The sequence below is a fragment of the Lynx canadensis genome, chromosome B1, assembly GCF_007474595.2.
Source record: "Lynx canadensis isolate LIC74 chromosome B1, mLynCan4.pri.v2, whole genome shotgun sequence".
NCBI lineage: Eukaryota > Metazoa > Chordata > Mammalia > Carnivora > Felidae > Lynx > Lynx canadensis.
This window is the reverse complement of record NC_044306.2, coordinates 32372861-32392194: the sequence shown is the minus strand read 5'-3', so window position 1 is coordinate 32392194 and position 19334 is coordinate 32372861. Positions and strand designations below refer to the sequence as shown.

The window sequence follows — 19334 nt, the reverse complement described above, 5'->3', positions numbered from 1 at the left end:
TGCAATTCTTCATTCCAGACTGAATTTCCTGAACACCCTCCACAAACCAGGCTGCAGGCCAGGCCCTGCATCCATGATAGGTCATGGGTAGTGCTCTGAAGTCTCTGTTGGCCTGGGTAGGACGATGAACAATAAAACAGACGATTAAGGTCAGAACATTGTGGTAAATGCTCCCCTAGCAAAGAGTTGTGAGGGAGCACGTAGCATAGTATCCAACGCCGTCTGGGATTTGTGCGTAAGATTTCTACCTCCTCGCCGAGGCCTGAAGGTGTAGGAATCGAAGTCAGCCCACTCAAGAGTGACGATGGAGAAATGTGTTTGAAACCCACAAAGTGAACGCAGCAGGCTGAAGTCAGAACAGTGGGAGCAGTCATAATATTGGGTCGAACCCCATGAAGTTGCTCTTTTTTTGTAGGTCAGTGTCAAATAGTCAAGTATCAGCAATTTCATACAGTTCTACATAATACTGAGCTAGGATTTATCAAGCCCTTAATTTATACAAGACACTAAATGAATCTATTTGCATACTGTTTCGTGTCCCCAGTAAACTGATAAGATACATACTGCTTTTATCCACATGTATACAGAAAAGAAGGTGAGTACAGAGAAATTAGATACTTGCCCAGGATCACAGGGCTAGGAAGTGAGAGAGCCCAGCTTGACAGACACCTCAGCAACCCGAATTCAAGCCGGCTGGAGCCACATCGTGCAGGTTGAAGGTTATGTTGACCCGTATTACGGAGGTGCCATTAAAAGGTTTTTGTGGTTTGATACATGTTTATAACAACTTTATTCATAATCTCCCCAAACTGGGAATGTTGTAAATTTGCCTCATGGCTACCACCAGGAGAATGGATAAACAAATTGCAAATGTAGTCAATATAGTGGATTACGGCTCACTCAATCTAGGGGCACATAGCCCCAGCACACCTCAGAGTTGTGCCCTTGATGAGAACAGGCCAAAGGTTGCCCCAGCCATCGGCACCTAACTAGGGGGCACCATGAGCTCAGAGGCCAGCACCTAAAGACCTGGAGGGAGGTGCTCTGCTTTCTTGGGGAGACTGGACCCTCCTGGCACCTGGATTAGTATCTTAGAAGTAAGAGGTGGCATTATAAAACCTTGGAGTGTGATTAATACTTCACTGAGTCTGTCTTAAAGCAACAGAAGTGAGATACCTCATGAAGGTGTTTTAGAGCAGGGAGTCTCTCTGACGGCAGGGTAGATAAGGTGTTGAGTGGAAAAGGACTGCTTGGAAAGATCCTCTAGAAATATATAGGGAAGAGTTGGAGTGCCTGGGTGGCTCAGTCAGTTAAGCGTCTGACTTCAGCTCAGGTCATGATCTCACGGTTTGTGGGTTCGGGCCCCGCATCGGGCTCTATGCTGATGGCTCGGAGCCCGGAGCCTGCTTCAGATTCTGTGTCTCCCTCTCTCTCTGCCCCTCCCCAACTCGTGCTCTCTCTCTCTCTCTCTCTCACTCTCAAAAATAAATAAACATTAAAAAAAAAAAGAAATTGGGGCGCCTGGGTGGCGCAGTCGGTTAAGCGTCTGACTTCAGCCAGGTCACGATCTCGCGGTCCGTGAGTTCGAGCCCCGCGTCGGGCTCTGGGCTGATGGCTCAGAGCCTGGAGCCTGTTTCCGATTCTGTGTCTCCCTCTCTCTCTGCCCCTCGCCCGTTCATGCTCTGTCTCTCTCTGTCCCCAAAATAAATAAACGTTGAAAAAAAAAATTAAAAAAAAAAAAAAAAGAAATCTAGGGAAGAGTTGAACAGAACCAGGGTGGGAACAGAAGGGATGGAGAGAGAAGGTGCAGGTTTCAGAGGTATTCAGAACTGGGAGCTGACACCGGGGTGGACTCAATGTCGACATCCACGTTTCTGATTTAGACCAGTGGCTAGTTGCTGGTCTCATTCATTTGCAAATGTAGGGAAAAAAAAAAAAACTTCCGTGGAGGTACCAGAAGCTTTCACTTTGGGGAATATTTCCTTTGAGGAGCCTGTGCCACGCACAGTACCTGTGACTTATTGTAGCTTGCTGAGCAGTGTCGATTATAGCATGATTGAATATCACCCCCCTGGAGCAAAATGTGAAACCATCCATCACAGACATCACTTCCTGGTATCTCGCTGGACTGCTCAGACATGTTTATTTTTGTCTTTTCAGCCAGAGATAAATCAGAGCGAGCCTTTGGGGTGGCCTTCGTGAAACTGATGAACCCGGATGGCACCACGCTGCAGGATGGAAGGCACAATCTGGTGGTTTATAAGGTGGGGCTAATAGAACAAGGCTCAGAAAACTACTTAGGAAGTATTCACCCCCTCTGAAGTTGGTTCAGAATTATGCATATAAACATCGGAAACTTCTCTAGAGGGAGAAGTGCTTGTCCCTTCAAGTCTAGAAAAACCAGAGGACTCTGGTCACTCCAGCTGCGTGGTCTCTCCCATCCCCTTTCTGGAAGGAGTGGATCGTATTATTGTAAGTCCTCTAGAGGACACCTCTCCCTGTCCTGCAGATGGTGTTCTGTGGCCGTGAACAGTTGAGGGCTGCCTCCCGCCTCTCCCCTGCATCGTCCTGTGTGGAACAGTTGCACTGTTGGGCTTTGGTTAGAGTATGGTGGGCATGGGAGGATGTGGTTTCCATATCACTGAGAGCCAAGCACCATTTCTCTGCGAGGGGACCTTGCTTCCTTCCCCAGCAGCGTGGTCCTCATTCTTTAACTGCTACAGAATTATCCCTTCTACTGAGATTTTACACTCGAAAGTAGATGTGGGAAGGTCTCATTTATCTAACAATATAACAGAGTTGGTAGCTTCTTTGAGATGCATCTGCCTGGGTTGTTTGTTTTTTTAAGTTTATTTATTTATTTTTGAGAGAGAGAGAGAGTAGAGGAGGGGCAGAGAGAGAGGGAGGGGGAGAAAATCCCAAGCAGGCTCTGCACTGCCAGTGGGACTTGAACTCACAAACCGTGAGATCGTGACCTGAGCAGAAATCAAGAGTGGGATGCTTAACTGACTAAGCCACCCAGGCGCCCCGGCCTGGTTGTTTTGTTTTGTTTTGTTTCGTTTTGTTTTGTTTTGTTTTGTTTTGTTCTTTTAAAGAGCTCCTTAGTTCACAGATGGTTTTGGAAGGCATGGCAAACTATTTCTTCCCAGTGAATCCAGTCAACCCATCAACCCAGGGAGGTAGAATTGTGACCATTTACAGGTTTGAGAAAATGAAATCCAACCTCATTCTTTAATATTTATTTATAGCAGAGACCTAGGATGTTCTCAGTTTGTAGTTCACAACTCACTCCATTTTTATTCAGCGTTGAAATTATTTCTGGGCTCAAACCCTGGAAGAATATCACAGTTGTCTTAGAGTTGGAGGGAATGTACGTATAATTCGATAAAGCCTTGTTCCGCACCCTGGAAATGCATCATGCTCATGATAGAAACTATTTTTATTCGCATCTACGAGATTTTGCCCAACATTTGGTGTTCCTATCATGCTTCCTTTTCAGGGTGACAACAAGAAAATGGAAGATGCTAAACTCTACCTGACCCTGCCTGGAACCAAGGTAGAGATGGAAGAAAAAGAGCTCCAAGCATCCAAAACCCTGGCCAACTTTGCCCCAACCAAGGATAGCACAAAAGACAGCTTTCAGATTGCCACCCTCATTTGCTCCACAAAGCTCACCCAGAACGGTAGGTGCGGTTACCATAGTGACACCATAGTGAGCTGTCTGTTTGGCCGCCCTGGGCTCTTTGTTAGACCCAGGGGGCTAAACCACATGGGGCTGCGTCTTCTGAGGTGGAGTGCGAGGTGCTTTGGATTCCTCTCTTTGTTCTTCACTTGGCCTTGTGGGTACTACTGGTCAAATAGCTAATGCTCTTTCTGAGGTTATCTTGCCTATCTTTCAAATAGGATGAAAAGTATCTTGGTAGGGTGTTGTTTTTTTTTTTTTTTACATTTATTTATTTTTGAGAGACAGAGTGAGACAAAGTGAGAGTGGGGGAGGGGCAGAGAGCAAGGGAGACACAGGATCGGAAGCAGGCTCCAGGCTCTGAGCTGTCAGCACAGAGCCCGATGCGGCGCTCGAACCCGCAGACCGTGAGATCATTCATGACTTGAGCCGAATTCGGACGCTCAACCGACCGAGCCACCCAGGCGCCCCTTGGTAGTTTTTAATATCATAAAACCCTTAAGTGTATTCATCAACAGAGGCTGAAAAATTGTAGAAGTCTCACTTTTCCTTCCTTCAAGGCAGCAAAGAACTCTACTAAGGTACTCTGTATAATAGATGAAACAACAAATGTTGGTAATAAGGGGGGGAGGATGGGCGCCTGGGTGGCGCAGTCGGTTAAGCGTCCGACTTCAGCCAGGTCACGATCTCGCGGTCCGTGAGTTCGAGCCCCGAGTCAGGCTCTGGGCTGATGGCTCAGAGCCTGGAGCCTGTTTCCGATTCTGTGTCTCCCTCTCTCTCTGCCCCTCCCCCGTTCATGCTCTGTCTCTCTCTGTCCCAAAAATAATAAATAAATAAATAAATAAATAAATAAATAAATAAATAAATAAATAAATAAAAATAAGGGGGGGAGGATACTGGCAGAGAAGAAGAACCAGTCTCCTACCCAAACAGGTATGGCCAAGGGCAGGGAGGGTTTCCTGTCAGAATTCCATCCGCGTCCCACCCCGCCTCCCCCCATAGAGCCTCCTCTTTCCCACTTTTTTTCCCAAGCAGTGAGGGACTTTTCATTAAGTCGGCCGAATAGTTCAGATTCACTTTGTTCCTTCTTGAAACCTCTGGTATCAGTTTTAACTTCTCCTCTGTGTATGATGGCATTTCTCGTTCACTTAACTTAGGTTATGTGTAAGGAGTTCTGCTGAGCAGAGTTAGGCGAGAATTAGGAACTCCGGAAACATGCCGTAGAAATCCTATAGCCCCTGTGACGTATAGAGGATTAGTCCCTTTGGCCTCTTAGAAGATTTGGGAGAGGAACACGGCCAGGGCTCTGCCTTACAGAAGTGCTCAGGGGTAGACAAAACAGTTTAGACATAAGGTACACTCAGGGATCAGATGTTGGCCGGTCCTTAGAAAGAGAGGGTCAGTATTGTTTGTTTTGATGAAGCGTGGTTGGCTAGAGAATATAGATAGGATTTCAACTTGGACGAGTGGCCAGACTCAACAGAGTGAAGTGCAGAGCCGGGACATATGGGAAAGTGAAAACACACTCACCAAGCATTAAGCCAGAAAAAAGGCAGAACTGCAGAGACAGTGAAAAGCTTCACGGTGGCAAAGGCCCCGAGGGGAGAAGGAGGGAGGAACAGGCAGAGCACAGGGGGTTTCAGGGGCGGTGAAACCAGGGTATATGATACCGTGATGGCTACGTAGATGCGTGTCAAAACCCACAGAAGGTACTACACAGAGTAAACCCTAAATGTTAACTGTGGGCTTTAGTTAATATACTGTATTCATATGGGGTCATTAATTATACCGAGCCTACCACAATAATACAGGATGCTAGGGGCGCCTGGGTGGCTCAGTCGGTTGGGCGTCTGACTTCAGCTCAGGTCATGATCTCGCGGTCTGTGAGTTCGAGCCCCGCGTCGGGCTCTGTGCTGACAGCTCAGAGCCTGGAGCCTGTTTCAGATTCTGTGTCTCCCTCTCTCTCTCTGACCCTCCCCTGTTCATGCTCTGTCTCTCTCTGTCTCAAAAATAAATAAACGTTAAAAAAAAATTAAAAAAAAAAAATACAGGATGCTAGTAGGGGAAGTCGGGGGAGCACTGAAAGGGGATGGGGCAACTGTCTGTAGTTTGTACTTAATTTTTCAGTGACCCTAAAACCGCTCAGAAAAACAAAGTCTTTTTATTGAGAAAAAGAAACAGCAAGCAAGCCAGAAAACATTCCTAGCTTCAGAGAAGATAGGACAGTATTACATCAGTGGCACGATCCTTCTTAGGGAAAAAAGTAAATGCAGTCAACGGCTGGAACAAGGTTAAAATGGTACAGCAGTTATGGAAGATGATTTAGAAAGTGGATCAAAGATCGGAAATGTGTTCAGACCCTTTGACCCAACCATCTCACCCCTAGAAATTAAACCTAAAGAAACAATGAAAGATACGCACAAAGATTCACGTGTGAAGATGTCTTCCTGATATTCCTAAGAGGGGAAAGGTGGAAACAATCCACGTGTCTAGTAAATGGGGGCATTATCATGTAATTAAATAAAATATGGGCAGCCGCCAAGTGTATTTCCAAATGTAATCAAAGGCGTGGGAAAATTTTAACAGCATGAGGGGTATAATCCTAGTTTCGTTCAGATCCACGTTGACTATTTGGGGCCAGTTGCCTGGATGCACGTCCCAGCTCTGACACTAGCTGTTTCATTTCAGGCAAGTCACGTGATCTCTTTGTGACTTGGTTTCCTCATCTTTACAATGGGAGCAAGACTGGGGTGCCCGGGTGGCTCAGTCGGTCAAGCGCCTGACTCTCGATCTCGGCTCAGGTCATGATCTAACAGTTCATGGGTCCAAGCTCCGTGTTGGGGTCTGCTCTGACAGCACAGAGCCTGCTGAAGATTCTCTGTCTCCCTCTCTGCCCCTCCCCTGCTCACTCTGTCTCTTTCTCTCTCTCTCTCTCTCAAAATAAATAAATACACTTAAATGGGGTAAGTGATGAACCACAGGAATCTACCCCCAAAACCATACTTTACACACTGTTAGCCAATTTGACAATAAATTATATTTAAAAACATGGGAGTGAGACTAGTATATATTTCAAAGAATGAAGTAAATTAAAGTCAGTAAAAGCAAGATAAGTGTCTAACCCACTAGACACTTGGGACGGTTCTTATTTTCTGTATTCTTTCTGTTACTTTCCAAACTTTTAACTATGACATGTTAAAATGTTACTTGTTGAAAGTATGGTAGCAGACACTACCATTAATGCACGTTTAGGACTATTCAGGGATAATCAAGAGAGATAGCATTTACCTGGTAGATGATGCCCTCCAGAGATTAGACTTCAAATAAAGCAAGGGATAAAAGTAGGTAAAATTAACTTCGAACAAATAGCAAAGGGACTTTCCATCAGAGATAACCGGATTGGTCAATTGCTCATTATCTCCAGTCAAAAAATATAGAAGCTTACTGACAGCCGTACTCAAACACTTGATCTGCTGATACCTACGCTGCTTATCTTGTAGATGTTCTAAACCTGTGCTGTCCCACTGTGGCGGCCACAAGACATGCGGAGCTTGTGAAATTCAGTTAGTATCAGAGGAAGGTATGAATTCAGTTCCTCGGTTTCCGCCAGTCCCCTTTCTGATGTCCTGTTGGATTCGTGCTGCTGGGGGCTTTTGTGTGGGGCGGCAGATACACAGATTCTCCGTCAGCCAAGAAAGTTCCATCAAATGGAATTGCCCTCTGTTTTGTTGTCTTCCCCATTCTTAGAGTTTAGGTCTCAAAAGAAAAAACCCATCTTAACATACTGAAAAAAAAAACCAAACCCCAAAACCTAAAGTCTTATATAAAATCCCATCCCAAAGAAGGTTTAAAGAGGCAAATTCATCAGAACCAGGGAGGAGTGATGTGCTGTCACCGTGACCATGGAGGGAGAGGACAGATGTGGGAGAAGTTAAGAGGACAGCAGGACATCCTGAGCGTCAGAGGAAACGGGGTATTCCAAGGGACAAATAATAATAAGGATCATGGGCTGCTCATGTATTTGCCTTCTTCTAACTTGATGGAAATCATAAGGAACCAATTCAATGAATTCTGAGAAAGAAAAAGCTGCAAAACAGTACGAAACCATCAACTCTAAGAGGGCATTTACTGATAAAGAGGGTAGTGTTCTTTCACACAGAGACCATGACCAAGGGCATTTCTCCTTAGCCTTATGAGGACTGTTCAGACTCAAAAGGTTAAAAGCCACTGGCCTTTGTTACAAACAGAGCTCTTAAACTCTTCATGTATTAGTTTTTTCAAAACCAGATCAGGCTCTATTTATACGGGATCATTTGTTGCCGGGTCCTTATGGAGGGTGACAGTAGATTTGTGTCTCCAAAAAAGGGAGAGGGGAGTTCAAGTCCCTGCAGGTGGGGCCCTGGGCTGGGCGATTCCTGGTTATTTCTTTTACCCTCCAACACACTAGCACATGAAGACATCAGTGTTGTTATTATTATCCTGTTTACTGCTCAGAAAATTGAATTAAAAGTGCTAAAATATTTTGCCTAAGTTCATGTCTGAAAATAGATATTTGTAACTCCAAAACTTACGTTTTTTCTTTATTTTTCTTTCCTTTTTTAAGTGTTAAGGCGTCTAATCCTTTCCCTAAAATGGTCACTAGCCTTAATTTGGGGATTGTCATTCAGAGTATCCTGAGTTCTCAAATACTTTGGGGAGGGACATAGATTGAGAGGACTTTGGATAACATTTGGATGGTCATTCCTGATGATCCTGAAATTCCATTCTAGTTTTATTCCCCAGAGAAGCTGCTGTACCTGGATACCAGAAGATGCGTGAGAATGTTCACGGCAGAGAATTGTTTGTGATAAATAGAAAAACTGCAAACGGGCGCCTGGGTGGCTCGGGCGGTTTAGCATCCAACTCTTGATTTCGGCTTAGGTCATGATCTCGCAGTTCGTGAGTTTGAGCCCCACATTGGGCTCCTTGCTGACAGCGTAGAACCTGCTTGGGATTTCTCTCTCCCTCTCCCTCTCCCTCTCCCTCTCCCTCTCCCTCTCCCTCTCCCTCTCCCTCTCCCTCTCCCTCTCCCTCTCCCTCTCCCTCTCCCTCTCCCTCTCCCTCTCCCTCTCCCTCTCTCAAAATAAAACTTTAAAAAATGTTAAAAAAAAAAAAAACTGCAGACAGCTCTAATGTTTATCAACAGTGGAATGGACAAACACATTGTGGTACGTCTGCACAATAGGAGAGATACTGTGCAGCAATTGACATGAATTAACTAGAGGTATATGCCTTGACCCACGTGAATCTCAGGAGTGCAGGAAGTCTAGGGAGTTTCACTCTAAAACTGCTGCCCGTCTTCTAGCCCAAGGACCTTATGATTCACCAGACGCCAAGTATATTCCTAACATGGGCAGTGATGTGGCACGGAAATATTTCTAGGGTGTAAACCTGAGGGCTGATCGAAGGGTTGTCTGCAGATGTTTAAAGCTGCTGGGTGACTCTTGACGCCAATGAAATACCTAAAATCCTTGCCCTCAGGCGGCATCTGGTGGGATGAAGTAAGAAATGGAGCGGTACCCTTGACTGGCCTCTGGTGGAAATGGGAGACGGGACGATGGAAATAGACAGTGCCTAGTGGATAAGCCCAGCACAGCGTCTATTACTAAATGCTAACTGAACAAATGAATACATTTAAGAATTGTGTTGAGCACACTACCAGCTTCCTCAGGGCTACCAGTTCCCTTTCCATCCACCCATTTATTCTTTCCTCCAACATGTGTTGAACACCTACTAGGCGCCTAGCGATATGAGGGTGTGCGACAATAAATGCACTATGGTTCCTGCCCTCAAGTGGCTCACATCTATCGGAAGAGCCACACAATAATAAAGTGTGTCTTTATTATTGGTTATAAGTGTGTGTGTGTGTGTGTGTGTGTGTGTGTGTGTGTGCACGCGCACATATGCAGAAAGGAGCGCAAATAGCACAGAATGATTGGCTAAGTCTTCCCAGAGGGAATAAAGTTTGAGGTGGATCTTAAATGGTGGGGGCGGTGGACTGACAGGAAGGCACAGGTGGGGCCTTACCACCTGCTGTGAGTGGTTTTGGGACTTTATTCTGTTGACATTGGGGAGTCTTCAGGCACGGATTTTGGAGGTTTCCGAGGGACTAAACAATACACAAGCTAAGAAAACAAACACTCATGGAGGCACCTGGGTGGCTGAGTCGGTTGAGCATCCTACTCTTGATTTTCCCATCAGGTCCTGATCTCATGGTCATGGGATCGAGCCCTGAGTCAGGCTCCATGCTGAGCAGGGAGGCTGCTTGAGATTCTCTCTCCCTGTGCCCCTCTCCCCAGCTCGCTCACTCTCTCTCTGTAATAAATAAAATGAAAAAAAGAAAAAAAAAAACACTCATGAAGGAGATTGGCCATTCTAATGAAGAGTATGTGTTTTCAACAACTTCTGTATAATTATACAAGTCCATTGATTAAACAGAATGTATTGCTACTTAGGTAATGCTCTGTAAATTAGAAGAGTAACTTGATAAACTAAACAAAATGATAAAAGGGTAACAGCCCAGATGCCTGTTCTATTTCTGTCACACTTTTGTTAACTCAACGTTAATTAAAGCTATAAATGGCTTAAAGATCCGTAATTCCGCACTTCAAGTCCAAATACACTTCAAGATTTCTGTCCCAGTCTTACCCGAAGGACTATGCAAGTCTGTTCCGCCTTCCTTTGAAATGCCAACCTATCTCATCTGTTCCTTTGAAGAACTCTGGGAAGGCAGTATGGTAGAGCAGCAAGGTCAAGGTTTTTTGGAATCAGATAAATCTATAATTAAATTCCATTTATAGTACTTCCCGAATCAAAGGCAGGGAGTTTACTTAAGAGTATTGTTTTTCAAGTTTTCATCTGTATGACTATGATGCCATTATTTCAGAAATGTGAATGCCATTCAGGAATTCAGTTTTATGTTCTTTCTATATTATTGGTTAGTTTTTTTCTCTGATGAACGAAAGACTATAAGGTTTTTCTGATCTAGATAGGAGACAATAAAATTTTTGAAGAATACGTAAGGAATTAGTCACTATCAAGAGCAGTTATCTTTTCTAGAGAGTTCTGGAGTTGTATCCTGAAATAGCGTGGGTTGCTTCTTGTAATCAGTGTCTGATTTTATGGTTGGTGTTCGTTCTTCCCAGTTGACCTGTTGGGCTTGTTAAATTGGCGTTCGAACTCCCAGAACATTAAACACAACTTGAAGAAGTTAATGGAGGTGGATGGCAGTGAGATTGTTAAGGTATGTTCATGCTTAGAAACACAGTCACTGTATCCCTAGTTCAACATTTCACATTAAATCAGTGATTAGAAGTATACGACTTGTGGGGCACCTGGGGGACTCTTGATTTTGGCTTAGGTCATGATTCTAGGGTTGTGGGATCAAGTTCTACATCGGGCTCTGAGCTGACAGCTCGAAGCCTGCTTGGGACTCTCTCTCTCTCTTTCTCTCCCTCCCTCTGCTCTTCTCCCTCACGTGTATGCAGGTACTCTCTCCAGAAAAAAAAAATATATATATATATTAATATAATAATATAATATTAATATTGTTATTAATAATGTGTTGGTAATATATAATAATACTGTTATATATAATAATATAGTATTTTATGTACTGATATATATATTTATACATATCATATGTATATGTAAACTTGTTATCTACATCAGGAAGTAGAAGTGCTGATTTTTAAGAAATGCTATTTTTAAACCTTTCCTATTGAAACCCAATTTTCCCTGAATTTCTGCAGTATAGAACTGAACGTAAAGTATGACATAGCCTTTTTTTTTTTATCTTCAGTTTTTGCAAGATACGCTAGATGCACTTTTTAACATAATGATGGAAATGTCGGACAACGAAACCTACGACTTCCTTGTGTTTGATGCACTGGTAAGCAGTTTTATTCTTGCAACTGGGTGGTTTCCAGTATCTCACTATTATAAATGACTGCAACGAATATTCTCCTGCATAAATACTTGTATACATCTCTCTGATTGTTTCTTTAGCCTAAATTCCTATAATTTAAATTAGAAACAGCTTACTTTAAAATTGCCAGGGCGCCTGGGTGGCTCAGTCGGTTGAGCGTCTGACTTCGGCTCAGATCATGATCTCGCAGTTCGTGAGTTCGAGCCCCGCATCGGGCTCTGTGCTGACAGCTCGGGGCCTGGAGCCTGCTTCGGATTCTGTGTCTCCCTCTGTCTCTGCCCCTTCCCCACTCATGCTCTGTCTCTCTCTGTCTCTCAAAAATGAATAAAGTTAAAAAAAAATTTTTTTTAATTGCCTAATTATAGGGATGCCAGGATGGCTCAGTTGGTTGACTGTCTCACTCCAGCTCAGGTCATGTTCTCACAGTTCATGAGTTTGAGCCCTGTATTGGGCTCTTTGCTGTCAGTGTGAAGCCTGCTTTAGATCCTCTATCCCCTCTCTCTCTTCCCCTCCCCTGCTCGATCTCTCTCTCAAAAATAAAGGCACCTTTGGGGTGCCTGGGGGGCTCAGTGAGTTAAGCCCTGATTTTTGACTCAGGTCATAGTCTTGTGGTTCATGGGTTCGAGCCCTGCATCGGGCTCTGTGCTGACAGCTCAGAGCCTGGAGCCTGCTTCGGATTCTGTGTCTCCCTCTCTCTACCCCTCCCTCCCTCCATCTCACTCTCTCTCTGTCTCTCAAGAAATGAATAAACATTAAAAAAAATTGTTTTTAATTACCTAATTATAAGCCAGGAGATACCAGGATGATCGTGGCCGTGTTGTGTGTTCGCACAAGGGAGACTGAATTTACATCAGAAATGAATATCAGTCTCATTATGCACAACACATAGCACAGCAGACAATTAAATAGGCCACACCAAGTACTTAAACATACAGCGCATTCCAAACCCCGAGATCTAGACAATGAGAGTTGATGTTAAAATCTTGGAAGGGCGCAAATCGTACTGGAGTGGAGGAAGCAGACACATCCAAACCAAGCATTGTCTTCTCATTGTTGAGGTGAAAATTCTATGTAGATTTACCTGGATGTTGCAGCAAAGGAATAATAGGTATTGCACCAGCTTGGAGAAATTGATATATTCAAGAAATGATCAGGGTGTTAAAGATGTAAGATCTTAAAGAGAATAAAAGCTACAGCGAAGTTCACACCTGGCCAGATTTATGGGAAAGAATGGTTGTGGGTTCTAGGGGACGAGGTCTAAGGTTCTCCTGGGACAGAGCAGCTGGCAGCAGTTATATGCAGGCATCCCCTGTGTTTTGCATTCTTCTGTGTTCGGTAGGTGCAATGTGGTTATTTGTAGATTACATGCCTGATAGCGATAACGGTGACAGAAGAAGGGGAAATTGAGAGGCACCTCTGATGAAGTTCAGTTATTGAGGGCACTCGTGCTGCACTCAGGACAACTAGGTCATGGAATATTTCAGTAGCTGTATCCTTTGGTTAGAGTTTATTTTTTCCACAGGATTCCCCTTTCTGCATCTTCTGACTCTCCCATTTTTTTTCCCCCCGACTCATGTTGCTTGTGCACTGGCCTTTCTTTAAGACAGTGAGCTCTCTGAGGCCAGGGACGCTGGCTCTTATTAGGTTCCTCAGAGCATTTAGCTCAGTGCCTGACGCGTGATCGTTTCTCTATTGACGTTAAATCAAAAGAAACTCCAAGACTTCACTTCAGCTGTGGAAGAGTAGAGTGGGAACGCTACAAAAATGGTCAAGAAAGAAAAGAAGGCACCAGGATGTTAACAACCAGCTTATTGACAGAATGCCTGGGGCCGTACAGCGCTGCTATTTATATTTTTTGCCTTTGGCAGGTATTTATTATTTCACTGATTGGAGACATCAAGTTCCAGCATTTTAATCCTGTCCTTGAAACCTACATTTACAAGCACTTCAGTGCCACTTTGGCATACGTGTAAGTATTCAGGGGAAATACCTGACTATTCAGTTGGAACCACCTGGATTATTGGGTTTGCACTCTTAGGGCTGGGTTGTTAAGAAATGAGAGGGATATAAGCTAAGTAAATGTGCCCCTAAGTGCAGAACCTTGTTCTAAACGTGCAGGTGGAAAGAGGAAACCATCTAAGTATTCCAACCCTGGTAAAGGTATTAAATTCAGTCCCTGCCTTCTGGCAAGTTCCAGAAGAGATAAGGCTATGTTTCTTGAAGAATCCAGAACATACGTAGATGAGGAGTTGAAGCCACTGGGAACACAGTCAAGAACAGAGATCATACTCAGGATCTTAGGAGAGTTGGGTGGCATTGGGTTTAGCATGAAACCCCAAGGGGATCAAACAGTGGATTCAGCAAGACTAAGTCTGGGAGAACTGAGGATGATGCCCTCACCCCTACATCACAAGTGCTTTGTAGATTTCATTACTTACAGGATATGAGAAGATACCATTTTTCTTCTATACAAAGGAAAATAGTGTCTGCCTTTCCCATAATGCAGCCTCCTTTCTGTCTTTGGTTTATGGGCTCTTGACTAAGGAAAGCAACTGCCATTCAGCTCACCATGGCATTGTATGTGGCCTTCACCCCCACCCCCTCACATTCCAGTTATCGTGCCAGGAGATGTGATAAAGAGTGACAGGCATGTCACTAAGATCGTCAGAGATCTCTTTGACAGTGGCTTCTGCCAGGTCATGCCAACTACTGTTGCCGATCTATCGGTCTGACTGCTGACCTGATTTGCCAGGTGGGATCATAGATCCCTTATGTCCTTTCTGAGCTAAACAAGAAGGTTCTTGGTTTTATTGGCACGGAGGTCCAGAAATGTTATAAAACATAAATGACAGAAAAGAGGTGTTATGTGGCAGATTCACCAACCAGCACAACGGACATCATGCCCACTGGATGGGGAGAAGCCGCAGATGGGCTCGTGATCAGTTTCTTTCCATCCGGTAGCCTCCCTTTCCAAGCGGGTAGTACCTGCAAGGGAGGAAATCCTACCGCTGGATCTTCATTACACAGAGCCAAATGCAGCACTCCTGGATGTAGTAATCTGGGTTTGATTTACAAGGCTTCGTCAGCTCTACATGTGTGCTGTGGATTTTTCCTAGTACTACAAAAACCCAGAGATTTACAGAGGGGCCAAAATATCCGTGTCCTCAAACGTGGGAGTTAGAAAAAGATGTAAGAAAATGCCTCGCCTCGGACAAAGAGCAGTCTGACATCTGAGCATGGTTCTGTCCGTTGGGATGTTCAGAAACCATGGGTATTCTCATCAAACTGAGCCCGAGTCCGATTGAGCTTCTCCCGCAGTCACTGGAGTGTTGCTCTGGCCCCATTTTGGGGATCCCAAAGAGTTGAGGCACACTGGAAAGAATCAGACTTCTTGCAGGGTGACTACGTTAGGCAGATAGTCCTTTCCTTACAGGAATGACTGAAGATGTCTGTAGGGCACCCTGGAGATTAAAATACCTTCATGATTTCAAATGCCTTCACTTTCATTTCTTGATCCTGTTAAAAAATCCTACAAAGCGAAAGAAACCATCCCCTATTTCTATGCATAAGGGAAGCTCCAAACCCAGCAGCAGTGAGGAAACAAAGCTGCAGATGAATTTTATTTCCCTGCTCAGGGCCTTTTCTAGAAGAGATAATAGTAGCTGTGACCTCTGCTTCCTCAGTATGCCAGGTTCCCTTCCTAGATAGCATCCCCCAAACCTGAGTACCACTTGGCCCCATTGACATTTTTTTCTTTCTCACCTTTTTAAGGAAACTCTCCAAGGTACTGAACTTCTATGTGGCTAATGCAGAGGACTCCAGCAAGACAGAATTGCTTTTTGCTGCTCTGAAAGCCCTAAAGTACTTGTTTAGGTTCATCATCCAATCGAGAGTACTCTACTTGAGGTAATGGTAGCTGTAATAAGATGTCTATGCTGTCTATTGTCTCTTCATGGACTTGTCCTTAATTCTCACGCTCACGTTCAGCTCTGCGAGTCATGGTTGGCTCATGGAATTGCCAAATTTCAGAACTTCAAGGCTGAAGATGGAGGTAGACCCTGAAACCCCTAGAGAAGGCCTGCGCCAAGTCCTTCCGAGTCAGAATTTCTAGGGCAGTAATGACAACAGGACTTGGGGATGCGGGTGACTACAGTGTGCAGCTTGGTGAAAACCTTGGTTGGCGATGACAGCTCTAGGAAACAAGGTTCCTGTGGCAAGACTACCTTTAGCACAGTAAAAGACTTCGAGATGATACCGGGTGTACAAATCTAGGATCATGAGCTCTTGTTGGTGGTGGATGGTGAATGATGGCAGTTGTCTGGGGGAGATGTTTCCTCAGGCGTGTGTTTCTTTACTGACGTCATGCTTAGCTAGGTGATGAAACTAAGCCACAGAGATAGGATAATTCACACCTTGAGTTTCTAGAATAACAGCTCCGTCAAAAATAGCCAAGACAAAGAATGAGAAAATAACTTCTCGGGGAATGCCCACAGCCCCGTGCCATTTCTGCCTTTCAGTAATTGCAGGATTTCCAAACTGTTAAAATATATTGTTAAGACAGGTTTGGAAACTGGACAGAGAGCATGCTAAAATGTTATTTGGAATAACACTGTAGGTAAGAGGGTTTCAGGTCTAGATTTGAGCATTTTTGTTGTTTTTAACATGGTATGTTTAAAAAATCATAAAACTAGGGGCGCCTGGGTGGCGCAGTCGGTTAAGCGTCCGACTTCAGCCAGGTCACGATCTCGCGGTCCGGGAGTTCGAGCCCCGCGTCAGGCTCTGGGCTGATGGCTCGGAGCCTGGAGCCTGTTTCGGATTCTGTGTCTCCCTCTCTCTCTGCCCCTCCCCCATTCATGCTCTGTCTCTCTCTGTCCCAAAAATAAATAAACGTTGAAAAAAACAAATTTAAAAAATCATAAAACTAAAGGCAAACAATTACCATTTAAAAAGCTTGTGACATACTGTATAGATCAAAACGTTTAATTAGCTTTACTAATGAAAGGCTCTTATCAGTCAACAAAAGAATGATCAACACCCTTGAATAATAGAAAACAAAAACAGATAATTTACAAGAGGCAAATTCAAATGGTAAATTAAATTTCTTAAAAAATAGTCACAATATCAAAACGCTATCTATACACACACACTATTCTTATCTATACAATTGATAAAGATTAAAAATCTTTATCCTTTGATGAAGTTGGACAAAAATCGGTCCTGCATTTTAATGCCGATAGGAATGTAAATTTATTAAGGGCAGAAATGTGGCACCATGAATGAAAAGCAAAAACAAAACAAAAACCACAAAAAGCAAAAGAAAATACCACGTTGGTCACTAATAGCCCATCTAAGAATTTATCTGATGGAAAGAAATCCATCAGGTAGTGAACAAAGATGAATGATAAAATATGTATATTCAGCCCTTTAAAAAAATGTTAATGAGGAAAGATAACGGTGTTCTTAAATAATAAAACTAAGGCATAAGACCTAAGTGCAATATGATCCCATTTCAAAAATTTAATAGCTTCGGAAATTAAAATTTTAGTAGGAATAAAATTGTAGGTAGGAGGGTTTTAAGCAGGCTGTTTTTATTCTCTCTGCCTTTTTAAAGTTTCTACAGTGGTTTTGTACATTTTTATACTTTTTAAAAACGCTTAATGACTTAAAAGTTCAGCTGGGTGAGAGACAGTTCCTCCTTCCCTAGCAGAAGAGAGCAGGGTTTACCCAAACCCAGGATTATACACAATCTCTTTAGTCTCTCTCTCTCTCATCAGACAGGCTTCCTTTATAGCTAGTTCCTTGTATTTTGCAATTATGTTAAATTTCCACAAATTCAGTTAGGGCCTGGAGTGTCCCACTGAGGGAGCATTCCCTTATCGGAAAGTTTGTGCAGGGAACTCTGATGTCCAGCAACGAAAATCATCATAAAACCATAGAAAGAAAACCGTAATTTATGAAATTGAGAAATTTTTTCCACGGATGATTCACTAGGGTGCCACCCCTGACTGACAGTGTTGCAGCACATCTAAACCATCCTTTTCAACATCATGTAGGAAGAGAACAGTGGAAAAGCCAACATTAGTGTGGTCAAGTAACCCATGAAATTAACTAAGGGAGTTGCTGTGTTGAACTTAGTCCCTGAGCACCTGTTTATAGTTGTTCCCCTCCACCCCCCTGATTTTTTCTCATTAAGGAAGAACTTGATCTGAGAAAGAGAGCCTAGAAATCTACATTCTCTGGCTGCTTAGATCTGATAGACACATCAGTTTACTGGCCCTGTCCAGGAGCTGCAAAAGAAATGTCACCACACCCCCACCTCCCACCCTGTTTGCCCTCATCAGAGCTTACGTTCCTCTTCTGAGCTCACTTCCGGGCTGAAGTTTACCTCCGTTGGGGAGACACCTGGGGAGAATTAAAACTGTAAATTGCCCACCGTAGGGCACTGAGAACTCCATCTTCATCCCTCGGTCTTGTATTAGCCCCCCCTTTTTTTAAGTGCTGGCACATAAGGTGCCAAGTGTTGCTCTGGGTGTTGGAGATCTAGCAGGGGATGAAACAAGGCTCCCGCTCTGACAGTGCTTGTGGGTTGTGCGGAAGCCAGGGAGGCAGAGCGAAGAAAGGCAGCGTAAGATAAATTCGGATAGGTAAGGGCTGACGGGAGGGGCTGGTGAGATGACAACCGGGGAGGGAGGGAGATCTCTCCAGGGGTTGGTGTTTGGGTTGAGACTGAACCGGGAGAGGCAGCCTGGGCAGGAAGAGGCATGCAGGAGCGGGAACTGCTAAGGCCAGGGTCCTATGGGGCCTGTGTGAGGAGTCAGGAGAGGCCATTGTTGCTGGAGCAAGGGGAACTAAAATGGGAGTGAAAATGGGGAGTGGCAGGCTAAGGACAAACGAGGAAGGGCCAGGTAAGCTGTGGTCAGGAGCTTGGATTTCCTCCCAAGTGGAATGGGAAACCGTCGAAGGGTTTCAGTCGGAGAAGCAGTAAAATCTGGCTTACGTTTCCAGGGATCCTCTCATCTCCTAGGTGGAAAGTGGATTATCAAGGGGGAAGACGCATGGACCGCCAGCGTTGCTGAGGCAACAGATCTTTTTGAACATGTCTTTTTAAAGACGGAAACCTGACTGCTTTTCTCTTTCCCTTGTTAAGATTTTATGGCCAAAGCGAAGATGGAGACGAATTCAATAATTCAATCCGCCAGTTGTTTTTCGCTTTCAATACGCTAATGGACAGGCCTCTGGAGGAAGCTGTCAAGATCAAGGTCAGTGTGGTGTAGCACGGGTGCCCCTTTCAGTGCTGTTGCTGAGGATGCTCGGTGACAACACAGACTGGGCCATGGTGGGAGAGAAACAAAGTGAATCATAATTCGTGGAAAGCTAGTGAATTTTAGTATGACTAAAGAAAGCTGTTAAGGGAAAAGCCTGTGTGTTAACTTTTATGTACATTTGTGTTCTCAAATATATTCTCAAATGGCAGTTTGCCAAAGACAGACCATCCTCCTGGGTGGCTCAGTCGGTTAAGCGTCCGACTCTCAGTTTCGGCTCAGGTCATGATCTCATGGTTTCATGGGTTCGAGCCCCGCGTCGGGCTCTGCACTGACATTGCAGAGCCTGCTTGGGATTCTCTCTCTCTCCCCCTGTCTCTCTCTCTCTCCTCCCCACCTCCCCCCCCCCGCTCACACTGTCTCT

The 19334-nt window shown here is 44.4% G+C and overlaps 1 protein-coding gene across 12 annotated transcripts in view; it reads left to right on the top strand.

The window, feature by feature from the left end:
- DOCK5 (dedicator of cytokinesis 5) overlaps window positions 1-19334 on the top strand; it is a 221998-nt gene that overhangs the window by 127491 nt on the left and 75173 nt on the right. For all 12 annotated transcript variants that reach the window (XM_030312351.1, XM_032592834.1, XM_032592835.1 and 9 more), the window contains 7 exons: window positions 2161-2264; window positions 3500-3683; window positions 10867-10964; window positions 11523-11612; window positions 13517-13617; window positions 15420-15554; window positions 18796-18907. In XM_030312351.1, the coding sequence (XP_030168211.1) occupies window positions 2161-2264; window positions 3500-3683; window positions 10867-10964; window positions 11523-11612; window positions 13517-13617; window positions 15420-15554; window positions 18796-18907 (824 nt within the window). The remainder of the gene's footprint in view (window positions 1-2160; window positions 2265-3499; window positions 3684-10866; window positions 10965-11522; window positions 11613-13516; window positions 13618-15419; window positions 15555-18795; window positions 18908-19334) is intronic.